This window comes from Elaeis guineensis, chromosome 7 (genome assembly GCF_000442705.2).
Source record: "Elaeis guineensis isolate ETL-2024a chromosome 7, EG11, whole genome shotgun sequence".
NCBI classification, from domain to species: Eukaryota; Viridiplantae; Streptophyta; class Magnoliopsida; order Arecales; family Arecaceae; genus Elaeis; species Elaeis guineensis.
In genome coordinates this window covers 40,002,450-40,023,710 of record NC_025999.2, presented here as the reverse complement: position 1 = coordinate 40,023,710, position 21,261 = coordinate 40,002,450, and the positions used below count along the sequence as shown (strand labels likewise).

At 38.7% G+C, this 21,261-nt stretch overlaps 1 protein-coding gene and 1 pseudogene across 1 annotated transcript in view; both read right to left on the bottom strand.

The window, feature by feature from the left end:
* The window catches only part of LOC105035456 (histone-lysine N-methyltransferase ASHR2), a 50,219-nt gene extending 47,170 nt beyond the window's left edge, over nucleotides 1-3,049 (bottom strand). The window contains exon 1 of the mRNA XM_010911021.4: nucleotides 1,703-3,049. Within this exon, the coding sequence (XP_010909323.1) occupies nucleotides 1,725-2,972 (1,248 nt within the window). The 5' untranslated portion in view covers nucleotides 2,973-3,049 and the 3' untranslated portion in view covers nucleotides 1,703-1,724. The remainder of the gene's footprint in view (nucleotides 1-1,702) is intronic.
* A 1,753-nt stretch (nucleotides 3,050-4,802) lies between these two features.
* LOC140859302 (cytochrome P450 94C1-like) lies at nucleotides 4,803-6,095 on the bottom strand (annotated as a pseudogene).
* Nucleotides 6,096-21,261: the final 15,166 nt, after the last annotated feature.

The following is a 21,261-nucleotide window of genomic DNA, read 5'->3' as shown; positions in this document are numbered from 1 at the left end:
CGCCACCTGGTTTCCACACCAAAATAAATGCCGCCCCACTTGGTTTTTGCATTAAGGAAGAAGGAAGAGTCCTTCTTCGTTAAGTTAACCTCCTTGCCTTATCTTGATTCCTAAGCATTATTCCACGCTAATTCATTAAGGGATGCGGCATCTGATGTCACTTATGGGCTTGTGCACAGAAGAGGAATCGTTCTGCCCATTAAACTCCTAACCAACTCCCTTAAATGAATTAAATCACCAGTGAAACCAAGGAGACACCAAGTGTTGGCGTCCCTTGGTAGCGTCTCTTCTTTCCTATTTAAATGGGACACACCTCATGGGATAAGAATGAATTCTCTGGTGATTAGGCATGGAATAATAAGGGAAAAGACAAAAAATTCAGAGAAAAAGATAAGAAAAATAGAGAGAAAAAAATAGCAAGGAAGGCAAGAGAGAAGAGGAAAGCAATGGTTGCTTGTCTTGGTTTGGTTTTTCTAAGTGTTGGATTTTCAAATCAGATTTGGGTGGTGAGATTTCTTGAGAAGAGTTCTTAAAGTGGTCCTAGTGGAGGTTTCGAACGCGTATAGGTGGTAGTGCAAATGGTTCTCAAAAAAGAAAGCCAGTGTTCTTGTGAAGAAAGGCTGTAGTACTATTTCAGTTGGGAAGGACCCTGATCAGTCCTATGTGGATCATCGTTGGAGGGCTTTTACTTTGGAATCTTGTGGAGACCATCTTGTTACCTAACCACCGTCTTCAGGAAGAATATCTTCTAACCCATTGTATGTTGTTTTGGTTTGATTGAGGTCTGCAAGGTGATTCTAGGATTTATATTCCAGTCAGCTAGTTTTAAGAGTTAAAACTTTTTCTTATGCATGTTAAAAAATTTTGAAATTCATATTCCACTGCATGACCGGAACCCAACAGATAATACATAATAATTTTTCCAAGATTTCAAACAAGATCTCCATAGATTATAGTCTATCCCAGCTACAACAATTCATGTTAAATTATGTTCTAGGTTAATGCCATATCAGTGGAGGACACATATCCAAGCTGTCTGATACACCCTTGAGCCCAACAAACTATATGACTGAAATATAAGCTAGAAGCATGATACAGATGCTAGATAGGGATGCATTTAAGGGTTGATCATCTACTGGAATTAGGAGGGCCTCCTACTAAAGGTAACCATGATTAACAAATATAAAAGTGGGGCAGCCATGAATGATGCATTCATGGGCAAAAAAAGTTTACTTCAGTTTTCATCCCAAAGAATCTTGCATAAGAATATAGAGTTTTTCTGACTTTCAGATCTCTCAAAACACTTGTGACACTTTTCTTTTGTGACAGGACCAAACTTGCAACTATATCACTATTTTTATTTTTTTCTTACTTCTTGCCTTTTTTCACCACTTCTCATTACCTCATCATCTTATTCATAAAGAAATCTGTAGTTGTCAATTTATTACGATCATTTTCTAATTGACAATAATTTGAAATATAGGAATAAGGTCACAAAATCGTTTCATAAAATTGTACTAGGTACATTTAAAGTAATTCCATGAAAAGTTAATTAACAGTATAAAGGGTAAAAAAACTCCCCTCATATATAGTATGCATTTGGAGATTAATATTAAAATTGATTCTAATAAGTGGAAAAGTGAGAAATAATCAAAGACTGGGTCAAGGCACTTACATACAGAAGGAAAGAGAGAAGTAATACCTGCAAAAACTGGCAATCAAGTTCATTCATCGTTCATAATGCCATCACCATCTTCAGCAACATGTTCATCAATGCTGTCTTCTGCCCTCAACTGGCCACAGACATTGCACTCCATTACATTCGACAGTGTACCATGAGGTGATGGTGGCAGAGGGGCCAATGTCCCTCCACAGTTCTCCCTATCACACAGATACCTCACAAAGAAATAGGCATGAGGAAAATCCCCATCTCCATCTCCTCCCTCATTATTCTCTTCCTCCAAAGTCTCCATCCCTTCACCTCCCTCCTCCTCCTCCTCCTCCTCCTCCTCCATGCTCTCCACCTCCTCATCACCCTTCCAATTCTTCTCCACCTGACACCTATCGCACTCGCACTGGAACCCATAGTCCTCCACCAGCCTCCTCTGCCTCTCAGCGTAGCTCCAATTAACAGGGAAATAACTCAAGCACACCTCCCTCCCTTCTGGGATGTCATGGATAGCTCTCACCACAATGTCAGTGTTCCGATCCCCATCCCCATCGACATAATCGAATCTGCAAGCATTCGGAAGGCAGTCATGGTTGAAGAAGGAGGCATTAGGGTAGATCCCATAAGCCCTCACTCTCCTATCGCCGGCGTCCTCCTCCCGGAACGGCTCCATCAGGCCAAAGGCGTTCCTTTTATCCTTTGTGAGGAGCGCGGCGGTGAGCTCCGGCGAGAAGCCTGAGGGGAAGGGCTGGGGAAGGAGGGAGGCGACGAAGGAATGGAGGGCGGCGGCCTCGGGGGCGGCGGGGAGGGCGCCCTCGAGGGAGAGAAGCCGAAGAAAGTCGGACGGGGAGAAGGCAGCGAGATTGTAGGCGGCGAGGAGGAAGAGAGCGGGGGCGTGGAGGTCGGCGGGGAGGGAGGGGAGGCGGAGGAGGGAGTGGCAGAGCCAGGAAGGGTGGGAGGAAGTCATGGCGAGGGAGAGGCAGCGGGGGGAGCAGAAGAGCGAGAGCGAGGCGCAGGATGGGCACGGAAGGGGGCCGCCTCCGGCGAAGGCGGTGGAGGAGGTGGCGGTGGAGCGGAGGGAGCGGAAGCAGTGGGAGCAGAAGGGGAAGGCGGCGGAGGAAGGGAGGGTGGCGGGATAAAGGAGGAGGGAGGAGTCGGAGAGGAGGACGTCGCCGGGCTTGATGGGGCGCGCGGTGACGAGAGCCCGCCCACGGCCGGGGAGCTCGGCTACCTTCACCAAGGGTTCCGAAGGCGCCACCGAAGCCATGGGGGGTTCCTTTCTTCGATTGACGTTGCCTCCCATGGGAGACTCCAGCGGGACTGCGGGGCTTTTGTCGATGACCGAGGTTGTCCCGTCTGTTTCTGCGGTACATGCGAAACAAGGAATGCAACCAATTGTAAATTGGATCAGATTTAAATCATGAATCGGGTCGATGTCTTTCAACCTCAGTCACCTGATTGGGCTATATGTCATCTGGTCCTATTTGGAATAAAAAATAGACCCACCTGACTTGAACTTGAGTTACTATAATTTTCTGGCTTGAGGCTATGGCTGCAAAATAATGATAAGATCTGAAAAAAAAAAAAAAAAATCATCAGAGTCAACTCCTACAAAAATTTTCAATGCTCAAATTAAAATTTCAAAACAGATAAAAAGAAGCATACGAGAAAGGGAGTATACCTTGGGGTCTATTGGTTACCTCTATTTATAAGCAGAGATGAGAGCCATGAGAGGGAAGAGTATTGGTTACCTCTATTTATAAGAGATGAGAGCATGAAAAGATTGTTACCTCTATTTATAAGCAGAGATGAGAGCCATGAGAGGGAAGAGTCGTTTGAGGCTATCCCGACCACTTTGAGCACACTACTCTAAGATTTTTGATCTGATCTCTTAGGATTTGACGATTACCATTGCTTTATCTACTTTGTGGCTAATTGTTCCAAATGATCGTATGATTTGAAAAGACACGTGGGAGCTCTTGGTCAATCCTTCTAAATATACGAATCAAAGCCGATCGAGCAACCTCAAATTGATGGAAATAGTAGTTGGCTGAAGCAAGGGTCATCAGGCAAAACAAGAGTCGGCATCGGTTAAGGTCCGCTCAGGCCCGCGACTCAAGCAGAGAAGATTTTCTATCCATAACATATGCCCTCCTACTCCTAGGTTTGAGCCAAAATTAGGTCGGGCTAAGGAACTACATTAGATCATATTTGTTGAGGACACATGTCATAGATTTTATTCCTTCGAGTGATCAAAGCATGTTGGTCTCTTGATCCAGATGAAACATCACGTCAAGGATCGGCACAGCAAGCAAAAAGCCATCAGGCGACGCCTGTTAATGGGGCATGTCAGACTTGAAGCATCACACGCATCCTTTGAGACATGCGCATAAAGTGCTGTCTGGAGATATAAGTTTGGCCTATTCTGTGATGTCATGTGGTGGCAATCTAACAATCCTGGACAAATTGATGCAGGATCAGGGCCATCTGAAGCATTTAGGGTAAATTACAAAAAATCCCCGAGATTAGGTCGAAATTACAGTTACATCCAGTAATTTGCAAAATCTATACCGACATTCTTCACATTTATTTTAAGCTTACAGTTTTAACCCATGCCATTAGACTGCCCGTTAAGCTTAACTCGGACTCAAATGCCACATCATTAAATTTTTTTGAAATAACCTTAATAGCCTCAACAATATATAATAACAAAAGAAAGTGGGAAACCCTCCTCTAAAATCTGACATCCTCTCCTCCATCTCCCTAAAATTTGGCCTCCTCTCCTCCATCCCCCTTCCTCATGAAGGTCCCATCGACTGGAGGCAGATCCCAGCTCCCTTCCGACCTTTCAACATTTGGGAAGATTAGATGGTGGACGAGGTAGTTTCTGGTTGTGGAGGCTTCCATCTGAGATCAACCATGCCATCTTCAAACCCTAACTCGTGTGGACCTCTAGGTGGCAATTTATGAACCACACACTTGTATGGCCCACAAACCCAACTCAATATTCATACTTAAAGCAAAGCATCGATCGAGGTAAGAATATGGCATGGCCTAGCACTAGCAGGCATTTCTACATGCACTTGTCTACTCACCAAGGTTATCAACACGAAATCAGATGGCGGCCGACCCACTAGCCAGCACCCCAACCATGTTCCTCTCCAATGGGTTCACCAGGTTGAACTTGGCTGGATCCTTTGCTAGAGCCTTGCCCCATGACAAAAAAGTTGAAGCCATGGAGGTGGTGGCTCTCCACCCCTAGAATGCTGGTGTCCTGCATCACCAGCTCCATAATGGCATTGAAAGGAAGCACCATTAACTTGGTTCCATTGCTCACCACTATGTTGTTGGGAGGGGTCCTAGTAGACTAGATGGGAAGTGCAAGGAGTAAACACCCTTCGGCTGCCCAAAGAAGTGGACCTGGAGAAGAGCTATGGTCGGCATCATGAAGGATATGTTGTTGATGGTCACGACGAACTTGGTGTTGTTGGGCCCTTGGCAAGTCTGATTCTTCGGGCAAGGGCTCATGCCAAGCCCCATGGTGAAGAAGAATCACTTGTCCATACTTTGTGATATGTTGGCAGGAAACTAAGTAGTTATCAGGCTTCATAATCTGCTGGTGAAGTTTATGACACGCCATGTCATTTAGTACATTTACTAATCGAATGGCCCACTTCAGCTCCCTCTCCAAGCCCATATTCAGAAGCCACCTCAGCTTCCACACCACCGGTGCCACCATTGTTCCCCACTAGGCAAACAACCTTGATAGCATGTCGAAGGCCGCTATGAACTCCGACATGGGCAGCGACACCTCCAGAAAGCTCGGGTAAAGCCCGCAAGAGATCTTGCATATGTTGTCAAAGGCAAAGCATCAGAGCACATCTTGGAGATCGATGATGCCATCGGAGAGGGAGGCGAGGAGGGGGATGAGGTGGTGGATCTTGGCGATGACAATGTGGAAGGTGTGTGAGCGGACGAACATGCTTGCAAGCTTGAAGCCAGCCATTTTATGCTGGAACTGTCAGGAGTCGCCGTCGACATTGAAGATGCCACGGCCGAGGAGGTTGCCGAGGAGGGACGAGAAGGGCTTCCCCTTGGAAAAGTTGTCAAACTAGGTCTTGAGCATGTGCTCTACGTTGTCGGGGTTGGCAGTGACCACGTTGCCAAGGACATGGATATGGATGGTCCTAATAGATGATCGATGGGGGAGGTGGGTGTACCAGTTGCAGAGGTTCATGAACTCCATGGTCCACAACGAGCTCAGGAAGGCCTTGCAGACATGGCAGTTGCACCACAGCCAGAATCTCAGCAATAGAAATAGCATAGAGAATAGAAAGAAGATAGTGGTGAAGGAGAAGAAAAGGAAGGAGAGGCAGTTCTATAGCCATGGGAGAAGAGAGATCAACTCTGCAACCATTGTGGACATTGACTGGCTTCTTTTCACTAAAAATTAATGGATGGTAATATCGTCATTTTATAGTTTTGAAATGATTTGAGTAACCCTATTATAAGAGAGGGGTGTAAGTGTAGATTTTGCAAACTAATGGATGCAAGTGTAACAAATGAAAATCTTAGGAGGGTTTTTGTAATTTACCCAAGCATTTATAAATAGAGGCACCTCTTTCTTCCTCAATTCTTCCTCTTTTCATTGCTTTCTTCTCTTCTATGATAGCGGTGCTTCTTCGACAAAGACCAAGGCTTTATTAGTGATCCTCGACTGTCCCTCCAGGTTCCCAGCAAACCAATCTCCAGTTGAACAGGTTGATCTTTCGAGCCTATCCCTGATGCTTCTTGCTTCCATCCTATCAGTTTCGCTTGTTGGTCCTTCCACTCTTACTTTTTCCTTTGTTTTCTCTCCTCCATTGATTCTTTATTTAGTTTCTAGGCTGAGGATAGGTGGATCGGCAAACACAGCAGGGGGCTGGTCCTCTGATCCTTTATTGGAGAATAACCCCGAGGAGCCAGATGTCAGGCCTGAGGCTAAGAAGCCCTTCATGCCCGAACAATACCCGTCGGTAATGGACCTGAACAATTTGAGCTTGCTTCAAGCTTAGTTCGGGATTTCTTCCAAATACAAGTTAGAATTTTTTGGACAAAGTGGTCGGATTTGCGACCCTCCCCCTAGTCGGCTTGGTTTATATGAGGAGGCCTTTCGGGCAAGGCTTAGGCTTCCCCTACACTCGTTCATCATCCAACTCTTCCAATTTCTAGATATATCCTTGAGTTCGAACACATAAGGTGATGATGCTGCTCAGGTCTAAATGTAATCCCCGTATCTGACCCAGTAGGCCTCATCACTGCCCTCGAGGACAACTTGTTTGAAATCTTTAGACTGCTTGTACACCTCAATAGCTCGACTAAAAGCCTCTTGAGCAGTCTTCATCGCTTCTTTTGTGGTAATCGACTCAGCATCGGTCAGTGCCAACCGTGCTTCGATGGTTCGATGCCTCTTGCGTTCACCCTCCAACTCGTGAAAATAGTCATCGCATTCCCCCTGGAGTCGACTGATTGTGCTTTTCTTCTTCTAGATCTGGGCCTCTTGGGATATGATGGACTATTGAATTGACTCCAACTCGGCTCGAGCCGACTCCAACTTGGCCTTCATGTAGAAAATTTCTTCCTGATACTTCTTTCTCGCTCAGTTGCTGCTTGAAGATGCTCTATGGCAGTAGCTCTGTCGGTGTTTGTGGCTATAACTTTCTCGACCCATGTCTGATGGAGATCTGTGATCCTCTGATATCTTCTTTCTAATGCTGACATATCATACACCAGTAGAAAAGAAGAAGAGAACAGTTAGAAAAAGCAAGTAGAAGAAAGACAAATGAAAAATGGAGTACCGACTTACACTGAGGATTGTTGGGTAAAATGATGAGAACATATCAGACACGATCCGATTCCTCCTATTCTCCTAATCTATCGGGACAAGTACAGCCTTTAGAAGCCACTTAGCCAGCTTTGGGTTCTGTAGGGCCAACTCCCCACTAGGTACCCGAATATCACAGTGCTCCATAAAATCTTCTGGAGTATCCTCGACTGGTGCCTTTCCGCATTTTTGGGCGAATGATTGACCGACTGCTGCCACCATCCATTTAGGTGTAGACGGCACTCGAGATAGTGACAGCACCTAAGATATGGGTGAAGGATGAAGAAAGCACCACCCCTTAGCCTTAAGATATGGGTAATGAAAGACAGACCCTATCTCGAGCCAAAGAACCACCACCCCTTAGCCTTAAGATATGGGTGAAGGATGAAGAAAGCACGAAAGAGAGACAGTCGAAGATTGGCCAGAATTATATGATGCAACAAGACAAGGCTGATAATGAGTCGAATGGAGTGGGGCCAGATGGGCAGGACAAATCCTATAATAATCAAAAAAATTTTGAACAAACTCTAGAATCAAAAAGTGAAGACCAGTCCGAAGGTCCTCTATATAGATCACTACCTGATCAAAAGGAGGAGAATTCACCCGACCATCTAGATCAGGTGCAAAAAGCTGAAATTACTTTGAGATGCGATGTTATTGTTGGAATTCAAGGTTTGGGGCATGCATGTTTGTTTCAAAAGTTTATTTTTTAAACACCACAGTGGAATACAAGATTAAAATACTTTTAATCTGAATCATGCATGTATAAAATATAAAATTACAAGGATCTAGTTCATGTGCTGAAATTGACATATGCTGAAATTCAGATTGTGATCAATTCACATACCTATTTCGCAATCTTTTTCTTCAAATCTGGATCTGAAAGAGAAAATATTCTTTTCTAGCTGCATAAGTATCCGACCTCTATGGGTATCTACTCAGGATCAGTCTGGAACAGTCATCTAGAAATTGAATTTTCTTCTCTAAGAAAATTCAGCCCGCTGAATCTGAATGAAGCCTAGATCATGATCAATACTTGATCTCTTTTCTTGATCTTCTTCTTCTTCTCTTCTCTAGCGTTTCTCCCTTACTATATGCTGCTACCAGATATTGAAAACCAGCAAGAAAGAAAACACCCAAAGCCTTGGGCGTGGAAGGGCTTGGGACATCCCAAAGGATAGGGCATGTGGGATGCCCAAGGGGAGAACAGAAAGGGAGAGGAAGAGAGGGCGTGGGAGTCTCCTTTGTGGCATGTAGGGTGCTGGTTAGATGCTCTAGGGATCTTAGGAGAGGTTCCTTTAAATAGGCATGAGGGTTGAATCCTATTCAATCTCATAATACAAGTCCTACTTGTATTAGGTTTCCTAATAACTTAAGTTATCCAACTTACTTTAGGAGACCCTTTAGGCGCCAAAAATTGGGACCCTTTCACCCATTATTTCATATCCCAAAATATACCCAAAAGATGCCCCATATAAGATCAAAAGGCCCTCTAATCATAGGACACACCCAACTTGATCAAATCAAGGTGGTGCCCAAGATAAACTATCAAGGAAATTAATAAAGGACTTGCACCCTTAATTCATATAATCCAAAACTTTAGACATTCAATAATTGAAGTCTCATGAATCTAATTCATTTAGGTTATTAGCAGGTAATTAAGTTTGAATTATCTTATCAAATAAGAAATCCAAACGGAAAGAGAAACTGAATCCAACCATGTGCTAGCAAGGTTGCTTTGAACCCAATCAGGTTTCTCTAAACCCAATTGACACTTCATAAGCTCAATTGCTAATTTCAGATCTAATCTCTTTGTTGTGTGACCCCATAGATTCAATTCTATCTAGTAGTAAGATATACAATGATCTCTATCAAAATATCATTGAAACTCTTTTCAATGGATCGGAATAATTTCACTCTAACTCATCAAAGATTGTCAATCTAGAACAACCCTAGTGAGCTCTCACAATCCACCAGTAATATCTAGCAGTATGTAGTGACAATTCAGTAGAATTGAAATGAACCTCTAGGTGTAGTTAACGTGTGATTCAGTCTCTTTATTGTGAGTCCCAACTAGATGGCAAGTCATGGATAAATCATCAAACCTCATTATCAGTCATATGATATATTCGATTAGCTCAAGTTTAGTTGTGACTTCTATAGAAACTCTTTTCTATCAATCACACTACTGTGAATATAGATTCTTGAACTTAGCTTCTCAAATTCCATAGGACTACTCCTTTCTACTAAGATTGATAGATCCCATCTTAATATGCATCCTACTCCTATAGTAGATCAACTATCACCAACATCCACTATAATGGCTCATTAAGATCTATGTTTATGTATCAATCAAACTCCAGTAGCCTTACTACAAACAGTAGTACAATCTTAGATCAAAAGACCATTCACATAACTACAACATTGAGATGATCACTGACAATCGAGTAAGAATCCAAGTGATCTCTTATATGGTCATGCTCAGTACTAGTTATTCTCTAATAACTATCCGTACTTATCGTCTAATGTTCCTACACTGTAGACCAGAGACTCATCTATCTCGAAGGAAGCAATCTTTGTGCCAGTCTATCCGGATCGATCACCATTTTTATGATGATCCTATGACTAGGAGCATTTAAGAATTAAATACATATCTCTAATTCTCAACACCTTAGGAATATGTATCAACCTAATTTCATGGATAATTCAAGGACATATCATACTTGAATAAAAAATAAATTTATCCTTTCATTGATCAAATCAATATATTAAGTACACAATTGTGTTCTAGGATTATTACAATGTGTCAACCATATTGGCTTCTAGGACATACATCTAACAATCTCTCACTTAGACTAAAGTCAATTGGCCACAAATCTAAGTCCCATCTTTCAAGATGGACTTTCATTTTCGGTTGGCTCAACTGCTTAGTCAACGGATTTGCCACATTATCCGTGGAGTCTACTCTTCGCACCTCGATATATTTCTTTTCAAAGTAGTCACATATGATGTGATATTGTCGCTCGATGTGCTTCGATTTCTGATGAGATCTTGGCTCCTTAGTAAGTACTATAGCTCCATTGTTATCGCAGTACAGCGGTATGGTATCCGATGTCATAACCTCAAATTCTGCAATAAACTTCTTGAACCAGAAGCCTTCCTTTGCAATATCCGAAGCAGTGACATACTCAGCTTCCGTGGTCGAATTTACTATGATGGATTGCTTAAAACTCTTCCAACTAACTATGCCACTATTGCAAACGAATACAAATCCTGATGTAGATTTTTCATCATCAGGATCAGACATGAAGTTTGAATCAGTGTACCTCTCGACTCGCAACTTAAAATCCCCTCCAAAGATCAAGAACAAATCTTTAGTCCTTCTTAAGTACTTAAAAATTTTTTTTACAGCTATCTAGTGCTCCTCACCTGAATTCGACTGATACCTGCTCATGACACTCACAGCAAGGGTAATATCAAGTCGAGTACATAGCATGGCGTATATGAGGCTCCCTATTATTGAGGCATAAGGGATCCTTCTTATGCGCTACACTTCCTCAAATGTAGTCGGATATATCATCTTGAAAAGATTAATACTATGCCTAAGAAGTAAATATCCTCTTTTGGAGTTTTTCATGCTGAACCTCTTCAGCACCTTCTTTATGTATAGCTTTTGTGATAGCCTAGCATCCGTTTAAATCTATCCCTACAGACCTTTATTCTGAAAATATAGGATGCTTCTCCTAGATTTTTCATAGAAAATTTCTTGGACAACCATCTTTTGACCATGGTCAGCATGAAAATATTATTTTCAATAAAAAAAATATCATCCACATACAATACGAGGAATATTATCGTGCTCTCACTGATCTTTTTATATACACATGGTTTCTCTTCATTTTTGATGAAATCAAACGATTTGATTGCCTCATCAAAATGATAGTTCCAACTTTGAGAAGCTTGCTTTAATCTGTATATGGACCTTTACAGCTTGCAGACTCTGTGATCACTCTCACCAGACGTGAAACCCATAGGCTGCACTATATAGATATCTTCCTCAAGATATCCATTCAGAAAAGCAGTTTTCATATCCATCTACTAGATTTTATAATCATAGTAAGCTGCAACAGCAAGTAGAGTGCGGATGGATTTCAGCATGACTGTGGATGAAAAAATTTTCTGATAGTTAATGCCCTCGCGCTGACTATAACCTTTAGCCACAAGCCTAGCTTTATAGGTCTCTATCTTATTATCGACATCTATCTTCCTTTTGTACATCTATTTACACCTAATGGGTACAATATTCTTGGTGGATCCACTAAGGTCCAAACTTGGTTCGAATGTATCGAGTCAATTTCTGACTTCATAGCATCTAACCATTTCTCAGAATCAATGTCAGACATCACCTCGTCAAAAGTATTAGGATCATCACCATGACCCTTATCTCCCATAAGAAATATTTTCTTTACTTTCTCTGTAAGCATACCCATGTATCTCTCAAGAGGTCGGGAGATCCTACTAGATCTATGAGGTGGTTGAGGAACATCTATTACTAGCTCATGGATAACGGGTTCCTGAGGATCTATAACTCTTGGCTCTTCAGAGACCTTCTCTTCGAGCTTAACTCACCTCCCACTGCCACCATCCTAGATAAACTATTTTTTTAGGAATATGATATTTCGACTCATAATCATATTGTGGTCTTGTGAAAAGTAGTAATATCCCATCGATTCTTTAAGATACCCTATAAAGTGAGCTATAATGGATCTATTCTCTAATTTATCCATCATCTGTCTCTTGACATAGGCCGGACATCTCTAAGTTTTAAGATAACCTAGACTCGACTTCTTACTGAACTATATCTTATACGGTGTGGTAGGAATGGACTTTGATGAAATCCTATTCAATAGGTGAATTACAGTTAATAAGATATATCCCCAAAGATATAAGGGTAGATCAGTGAAGCTCATCATGAATCTAACCATATCTAATAGGATCTTGTTTCTCCTTTTAGACATCTCGTTGAGCTGAGATATTTCAGGAGACTTCCATTGAGAGACTATGCCGTTGTCCTTAAGATATCATAAAAATTTTTGACTAAGATATTCACCTTCTCAATTAGATCGAAAAATCTTAATGAGTTTGCTTGTTTGTTTTTCTATCTTATGTTTGAATTTTTTGAACCTTTCAAAGATCTCAAACTTGTGTTTCATCAGATACACATATCTGTACCTAGACAGATCATCGGTAAAGATAATGAAGTAGGCATAACCATCTCTAGCCTACACATCAAATGACCTACACACATCAGAGTGTACCAGGACAAGTAACTCAGTGGCACTCTCTCCATGTCCTACAAGGAGTAACTTGACCATTTTTTCTCGAAGACAGGATTTGTAAGCTAGACATGACTCTACGTTAAGAGAGCCAAGGATCCTATCTTTTTTTAGTTTGTTTATCTTGTGCTTTTCAATATGGTCTAGTCTATGGTGCTACAAGTACTTCTGATTAATTTTATCTCTGGATCTTTTTTGGCTTATGACACTCACTATTTGCTCGTTTAAGTTTACGTTCGCATCAACACGCAAGTGATAAAGACTGTCAATTAAAAGACCTCATATAATCAATTTATTTCATAAATAAATAGAATAAAAATTTGTATTGAGACTAATTTCAAAACCTTTCTGTGCTAGCACTGACACGAAAATTAAATTTCGACTAGCTACAGGAACATAATAACAATCCTTTAAATCTAATCTAACATCAGATGGTAATCGAAGAGGATAAGTGCCAACAGTCTCTACAGCAACCTTTACTCTATTGCTGACCTAAAGAATCATGTCACCTTTCTTCAACCTCCTACTTTCTATCAGACCTTGCATTGAGGTATATATATAAGCACTCAAGCCAGAGTCTAATATCCAACTAGAAGTAGAAGAAATCATAAGGTTAGATTCAATTACGAGCATACTTTCAAAAAGTTTATCATCCTTTTTGGTCTTTAGGCTCTTCAGGTATTTTGGATAGTTCCTCCTCCAGTGGCCTTCAGTATGACAGAGAAAATATTTTTTCTTTGCTTCGACCTTGCTAGGAACTTCTTTCTTTAGCCTATTCTCCTTTTTCTGCTTCTTAGAGGATTTTGCCTTCTTCTTCCCAGTAGACTTTCTCTTGGAAGAAGTCCACTCCATAGTGAGAACAGTGCCTCTTGAACTCTTCAAAGTTTCCTCCATAGTGACAACATGTTGATCAGTTCGGGTATAATGCAATCGAGCTTGTTCATATAAAAATTTATAATAAATTGACTATATGAACTTGTAAGAGATTAAAGAATCAGATCCATCTACAATTCCTTTTGTATTTCTAGCCCGAGCATCCCAAGCTCCTCAATATCCTTGATCACTATCATACAGTGCTTATAGACTGACTGTCCTTCACATATCTTCAAATTGAAGAGTCTTTTGGACATCTCGAAGCACGCTGTACAGCTCTGCTCACCATACAACTCTTGCAGGTGAGTGATCATAGCCCTGACAGTAGGTATATACTCATGCTAGCTTTGCAACTCATTTGACATAGAAGCCAGTATATAGCATTTAATCCGACTGTTTTCATTCGTCCACTTCTCAAAAGCAATCCTTTGCTCAGCAGTAGGATGGTTTGGTAGCACTATGGGTTTCTGGTCAAGTACATGACCTAATTTTTTGAGGTCAGGATAATCCTGAGATTTTTGAACCAATCTTTGTAATTGGTACCGATCAAACAATTGGTTTCAAGGATGCGGGCTAGAGGGTTTGAGGCTGACATTGTTTAACTGCGAGAGTAGAGATTCAAGTTAGACATTTGTACTTAATGGTTATATTTGCTTCTAGAGACTTTAAGATACAAACAATGACTCTCACTAATTTATTGGATCCCTCCACTCTCTGAGAAGGAAATAAAAATCCTAACGCAACAAAGAATTCCTAGTAGGTGGTGTGGTCCCACCGATGACATGCACCTCATCTAACAGTTATTGGTAACATGCATACCGATGCGTAGGCAACTCTTTATCCAGATACTTCTCTAAGCATATTGCAGCGACTTGATCTCTAAGTTATGTGGGCTCACCTAATAGTTATTGTCCATATTTCTTAGTTAAGCCCGACCCACCATTCACAAGCAGGTGCAAAGCCGTCATTGAATTCCTCACCTAATAGTTATTGGGTCCAACCCTATCTTTATCTTGGAGCAACTCTTTGCTAATAGAGTGGTTGTGTGTTCTCGATGCAACTAAACCACTGTGACCAGTCGAGAACAATCAACGTCGGTAATATACCTGCACATCTACAACGGTGGAAGACTTATGGACTTAATATTTATGGAGAAGTTTAGATTTAGATCTCATCTAATCAGTCATCATATAATTGATCTAATTGGCATAGGCTAAACTAGACCACTAAGCAACCCAATTTAAGATCCAATCTCTCAAATTGACCAGATAAGTGGAGATCAGTGGGGGTCCCCCCATTGCTTTCCTTAGACACCAATAAATTGGTCAAGTAAGCGAACGAAACTACTTAAATAACCATGTCTCATTAACTTGCCTGAGACACCAATAGGTCAATTGGTCCAAATAGGTTAACTCTAGCAAATCAAGCTCAAACCATCGAGTCAAATTAGGTTCTTAGATTAATCGATTTTAAATATGGGACTCAAACGATTTGATCAACAATAATTGTATGATCATTTAACTTAATTGATCTAATCCTAATTAATTTTTGACTTGGTTCGATCAATTACTTAATCAAATTAGACCCATATGACTTAAATAAAAAATCTTAGATACAATCCTATTACATGACCTAATTAATAATTTTTTCATAACCAAAATCCTTATGCACAAATATAAATTTTAGATTCTAAAATCAAATTTCAGATCTAAATTTTTTACATGAAAATAAATTTTAAATCATAAAAATAATTTTCAGATTCAACATACAAACATATATCACATATATGCATGTAATATTCAGATCTAAATAAAATTTAGATCTACTACATGATATCATATATCTCATATACTAATCATGGATCATATTAAAAATAAATTTATGATCTAAATATGTAATCATATATCTCATATATGAATCAAAATTCAAATCACATAAAATTTCAGATTTCATGCATGCATCTATGTATCATATAAACATGAACTAGAACTCTTTCTAGATCAAAATTTAGATCTATGTATGTTTTCACATATCAAATATATATTCTAAATCAAATTCAAAATTAAATTTTAGATTTTAAAATTTATCCATACATCTCATATATTAAGAAAAAATCAAAATTTGAAATCTTTTTCAAAATATGTATGATAATTTCAACAATATGAAACCCATGGCTCTGATACCATTGTTGGAATTCGAGGTTCGAGGCATGCATGTATATTTTAAAAGTTTATTTTCTAAACACCACAGTAGAATATAAGATTAAAATACTTTTAATCTAAATCATGCATGTATAAAAATATAAAATCATAAGGATCTAGTTCATGTGCTGAAATTGACATATACTGAAATTCAGATTATGATCAATTCACATATCTGTTTCATAATTCTTTTCTTCGAATCTAGATCTGAAAGAGTAGAGATTCTCTTTTAGCTGCACAAATATCTGACCTCTATGGGTATCTACTCAAGATCAGCTTGAAACAGCCCTCTAGAAATTAAATTTTTTTTCTCTAAAAAATTTTAGCCTGCTGAATCCGAACGAAGCCTAGATTGCGATCAATACTTGATTTCTTTTTCTGATCTTTTTTTTCTCCTCTTCTCTAGCATTTCTCCCTTACTATGTGCTGCTACCAAATGCTGGAAATCAGCAAGAAAGAAAACACCCAAAGCCTTGGGCGTGGAAGGGCTTGGGATGTCCCAAAGGGTGGGGCGTATGGGATGTGTTGGGAATTGTGTCCTAAAATCAATCGTGTGACGATTGAGTTCATCCTTGTTTATGAATTATTGATTATTGAATAATAGTTATTTTGATATTTTTCATCACAAAGTGATATCTTTCTTGAACTCTTGTACTGTAATGAAGTCCCTAGAACTATGCTAGTGTACGATAAAGAGAGGATTTATCGTATAGTTCTTAAACAAGTTCGTGACCAAATGATATGTCATTATGGGACGATGACGTTTATCGAGTGAAGGTCATTGAATGCTATATGGATTGGTTATCCTCTAAATCAAGGAGTGTGGTAATACTGGTATGACATACAGGTGAGATGTAAGGGTACATCATCATTGAACAGTCACTCACCTGCTGAGCATTCTGCTGTCAAAAACTGCTCACAAAATATATGGGTATAAATATTTTTCAGATCTGAGATCACCATAGTGACTTGCAAGCAACTCACTGTGCTTTGGTGCCGAACTACTTGGATTTTTAATGCAGTGACGGAAGGCTACTGGGTACAGTCAAGTACTTGCGAAGTCTGTGTGTAGATCAAGATGAGATTGACCCCTTCGAATTATTGGAGTTGATGTATCACTGTATTTTAATTTAGTAAAACCTTGGTCAGGATAATCCATGAGATGGATTTGAAAGATTGAAATAAAATGTGGATGAAGCAATCTCGATTGACAGTTAACCTGAGACCATCCTAGAGCATCCAGGGTCAAAAGGATGAATTATACAGTAACAATGCGTATGAATTCTAAAATATTCTTTTGCGATAATTCAACCTATCTGAACATCGAGAATCAATGCTAGATGGTATCTTGATTAGTACAGGAATTGGTTCCTGTGCTATCGGCTTAGTGTTTGGACCTACGAAGTTACGCACACAAGTCAGACAAAATAGGAAGGAATTGACCTATGTTTATATGTCCAATTTAGAAGTACTTAATTTGATTGAACTTATAAGTTAACTTGATTGAGAATTGAGTTATGGATCAAACAAGATTGAAGAGTTGACTATGTCGAGCTAGTACTATACATGAGGTTCAGGTTCAATCCCGAAGATGAACAGTTTCTATCTATGATCTATGGAACATATGAAAGATTGAATTTAAGTACTAATTAATTTTAGATTAGATCTGAATTAATTAGACCTAAATAGATCCAAAATTTAAGTTAGATTTGGTACAAAAGTGCTAAAGAGTTTAGGATTGATAGCCTTTCGAAATTATTTCGAACCGGCTTCGAATCAGATTTGAATTGGACCTATTTTGGATGAGATATGAGTATCCTACTTGTATTGAAAATACCCACTTATGAAGTATGTTCAAAAATTAGTTTGATACTTATTTAGGGCATCCCAAGTGGGTGTGGGAGTGGGTGCAAAGTGGATGTCATAAGTGATGGCAATTATATCTCATGTAGGAGTCCTTCTTTCATGAGTATTGGACCAATTCAAATCAGATTTGAATAAAGAGTTCTCCTCTCATTGGATTATGAGAATCATCTATAAATAGAGAGGATTTCTACCTATGGATAAAAGAAGAGAATAGAATAGCAAACAAATCAAATTGAGAGAAAAGAAAAAGATAGAGAGACAAGCATGTGAAGAGAGAGGTCCTTCATCTTCTATATCTCTCCCATTGTTGCCGCCTCCTCTCCTTGGGCGTGGATTTTCTTGGGCATTCCACCTACTGGTGTGAGATGTCACACCATCACATCTCATTCCTTGATTGATTGAGTTACAAAATCAATTGGATTGAAGTTCATCCTACTTTCCTGCGGTATTTGACGTACATGCGAAGTAGAGGGTCTGCATATCCAGGCCTCCGTAAAAATTTATATTAGATAATTTGAGATTTAATCCCTAATTCTACTATGATTCAGATAAAAATTTAATTATTAAATAAGTAAAATATTTTAAAAAAATTTAGATGCAACCTGGGCATTCTGGAGGGAAATTGTTCCCTTCCCATCAACTGGTATCAGAGTAGACCTGAAATATATGTATGCAAAATAGAATTTTTTATAATTATTTACATGAGATATAATTAAAATTTTTTGTATGATATTAAATCTTATTTAAATCTATTTATATAAAATTTTTAATCTGATATAGATTGGATTAGAGGTGCCTAATCAATGGTTGATTGAGGTTGTTATAAATCTGTTATAACAGAATTTTGCTATTGCTGAATTTTTAATGAAAAATAATATGAATTAAAAATTTATTTTAAATATATTTTAATAAAATTTTAATTTTTTTATTTTTTTATAAAGTAAGAATTATTTTAGATTTAAATTGGATCCATTTCGATAGATATTTAGATTTGAATCCTATCATAATTCAACACTGCACGAAAACAGATTTTACCAGAAATTAATTCTTTATACATTCATATTTATATTTAATTATTTTTTATTTAATATTAAATTTAAAATTAATATTTTATAATCAGTATAAGATAAGTTTTAGATTTGATATGATGTATATGATACATCAAATCTAATTGGATTAGATGAAGAACGTAATTGATGAGATCAAGAATATGTTCATGATATAAAATAATTTTATCAATAATTATATATTCATGTAATTATATATAAAATTAGATTTCAGATCTTAGTAGTCTAGTACTCGGATTGATGAGATCATCAGACCATCCGATCATAAGAGATTGAAGAGATCAATCTCTCTTTTGCCTATTCGATGGGTTCTCTTATGATGTGTAGGGGTATCATTGTAATCTAGTTTTATGAATAAAAAAAATGAATAGATTTTTATGTATTATTTTGATCATAAATATATTTAGATTAGATCTAAAATGATTTATGATTCATTATAATACGATAAAATTCAGATATAAAGTTATTTTAGATCTGAATTACATATTACATATGATGTAATTGGTATTGATCTAAAAGTTATCATGATACATGAGATGTATGAATGAAGTTTAGATCATACCTATGTATGTTTAATTATTAAACATATTATGATAATTTATTTTTATATGTTGAAACATATGGTATGCTTCACTTGAAACTCTTGTAGAATAGTTCTATAAATTGAAACACATATTTCACACACTTAATTTTGAATTAAGTTTGAATGATTTAGAATTGAGAATTGAAGATTATTAAGACACCACATAATATGATGAGCAAAGGGTTAGCATGAATCAGGTCCTTTTAATGGGTTGGACTTAGGGTTAGGAACACATATGGACCAAATAGAGAAATTAATTAAATCTAATCAAGTGTTGAATTAGATTAGATCAGTATTTCTTTAAATCAATCTCAATAGTTGAAGTTTGATCAAGTCCATGTGTTTGATCCTAATAAATAGACCATGATCATGGCTCCGTGGTTGAGCTTGAATTTTTTAGTATGCTAAATCAAAATAAATTAATCAGTTAGTGTCTAAGGTAAGTTTGACAGATTTGATCAAGTGATTTTTAATTGAGAGCTATTCACCTAGATGCGTTTACGGTGAGTTAAGGGCATATCCCTCCTACTGATCTCATTTATCTGGCCAACATGGTAGATTATATTTTGATTAGGTCACTTGTCGATTCGTGTAGACCCATACCACTAAGGTGAATCAGTGTGACTGATTTAGGTGTCTTTAGACTAGCTTGTATTTAATCCTTTACATGACTTGTAAAGTCAATGGAAGGATTTGCAGTTTGCAGGTCGACTTCTTCTCTTATTCTCAGATCAATAAAATCGAATCTTCTAAATTATTAGGTCCATAAAGTAATAAAGTTATGAGATAACTTGATCATTCCCTCCCATTAAGATGTGTGATAATGAGTCTAATATTCCAAATAGGCATTGGAGGCACCACACGTCTGGTGTCTATTACGTATTGAAATTGTCATTCATCATATGACCATTATGATGTACTTTCAGATCAATGCTCAAGTTGATCGAGCCATACTCGAGCCTGGATATCCGTTTGTTGGATGCACTTGATATGTCATGTTAATGGTTGGACATAACCAGGATTTTCAATGGAGGTACCACACGCCTACTGAAGGGATGTCTGGGGTAAAACCCAATGCTAGAAGTTGTTTGGAGAAATAATTGGTTATGAACCTACCCATGGATGCATTAGGATTGGCCAAGCCACACTTGGGTCTGAATGCAGTCCGTGTGGATTCTAGTACCCACTAAGGAATTAATGTAATTCCTTGAGTTGGAGGTAGAGGCTATCAATTTGCAAAAAATAGTAGGAGGACTTTTAGACTAAAATCCATATCTTCAGGATTAAAAAATAATTCATATACTAATAGGCTAATATTTTCTTCTTTTAGTTATGGCCAATATACTATCCCTTCGTTCGCTGTTTGACAGTGATAAGCTCACCAGATCCAACTTTGATAGCTAGTATCGAAAGTTGAAGATCGTGTTGGAGCATAAGAAGATTTTGTATATCCTTATGAAATAGGCACCTGAAGAACCTACAGTCAATGCTCCTCGTGTTATGAGAGACACTTACATGAAGTGGCTCAATGATTGTACGATTGTGCGTTGCATGATGAGGGCAGCTATGAACAATGAACTTAGTCATAAGTTCGAGGATGCACAGCTTGAGGAGATGATTCAAATATTGAATGAGTTCTTCAACGCCCCTGAGGATGCAGAGAGACATAAAATCTTCTGCGCAGTGTTCAATGCCCGTATGCGAGAGGGGGCTTCAGTCACTGATCATATATTATACATGATTGAGCAGATTAAACGCCTTAGCAAACTTAGTTTTTCTTTGCATAAATAGTTAGGCAAGGAT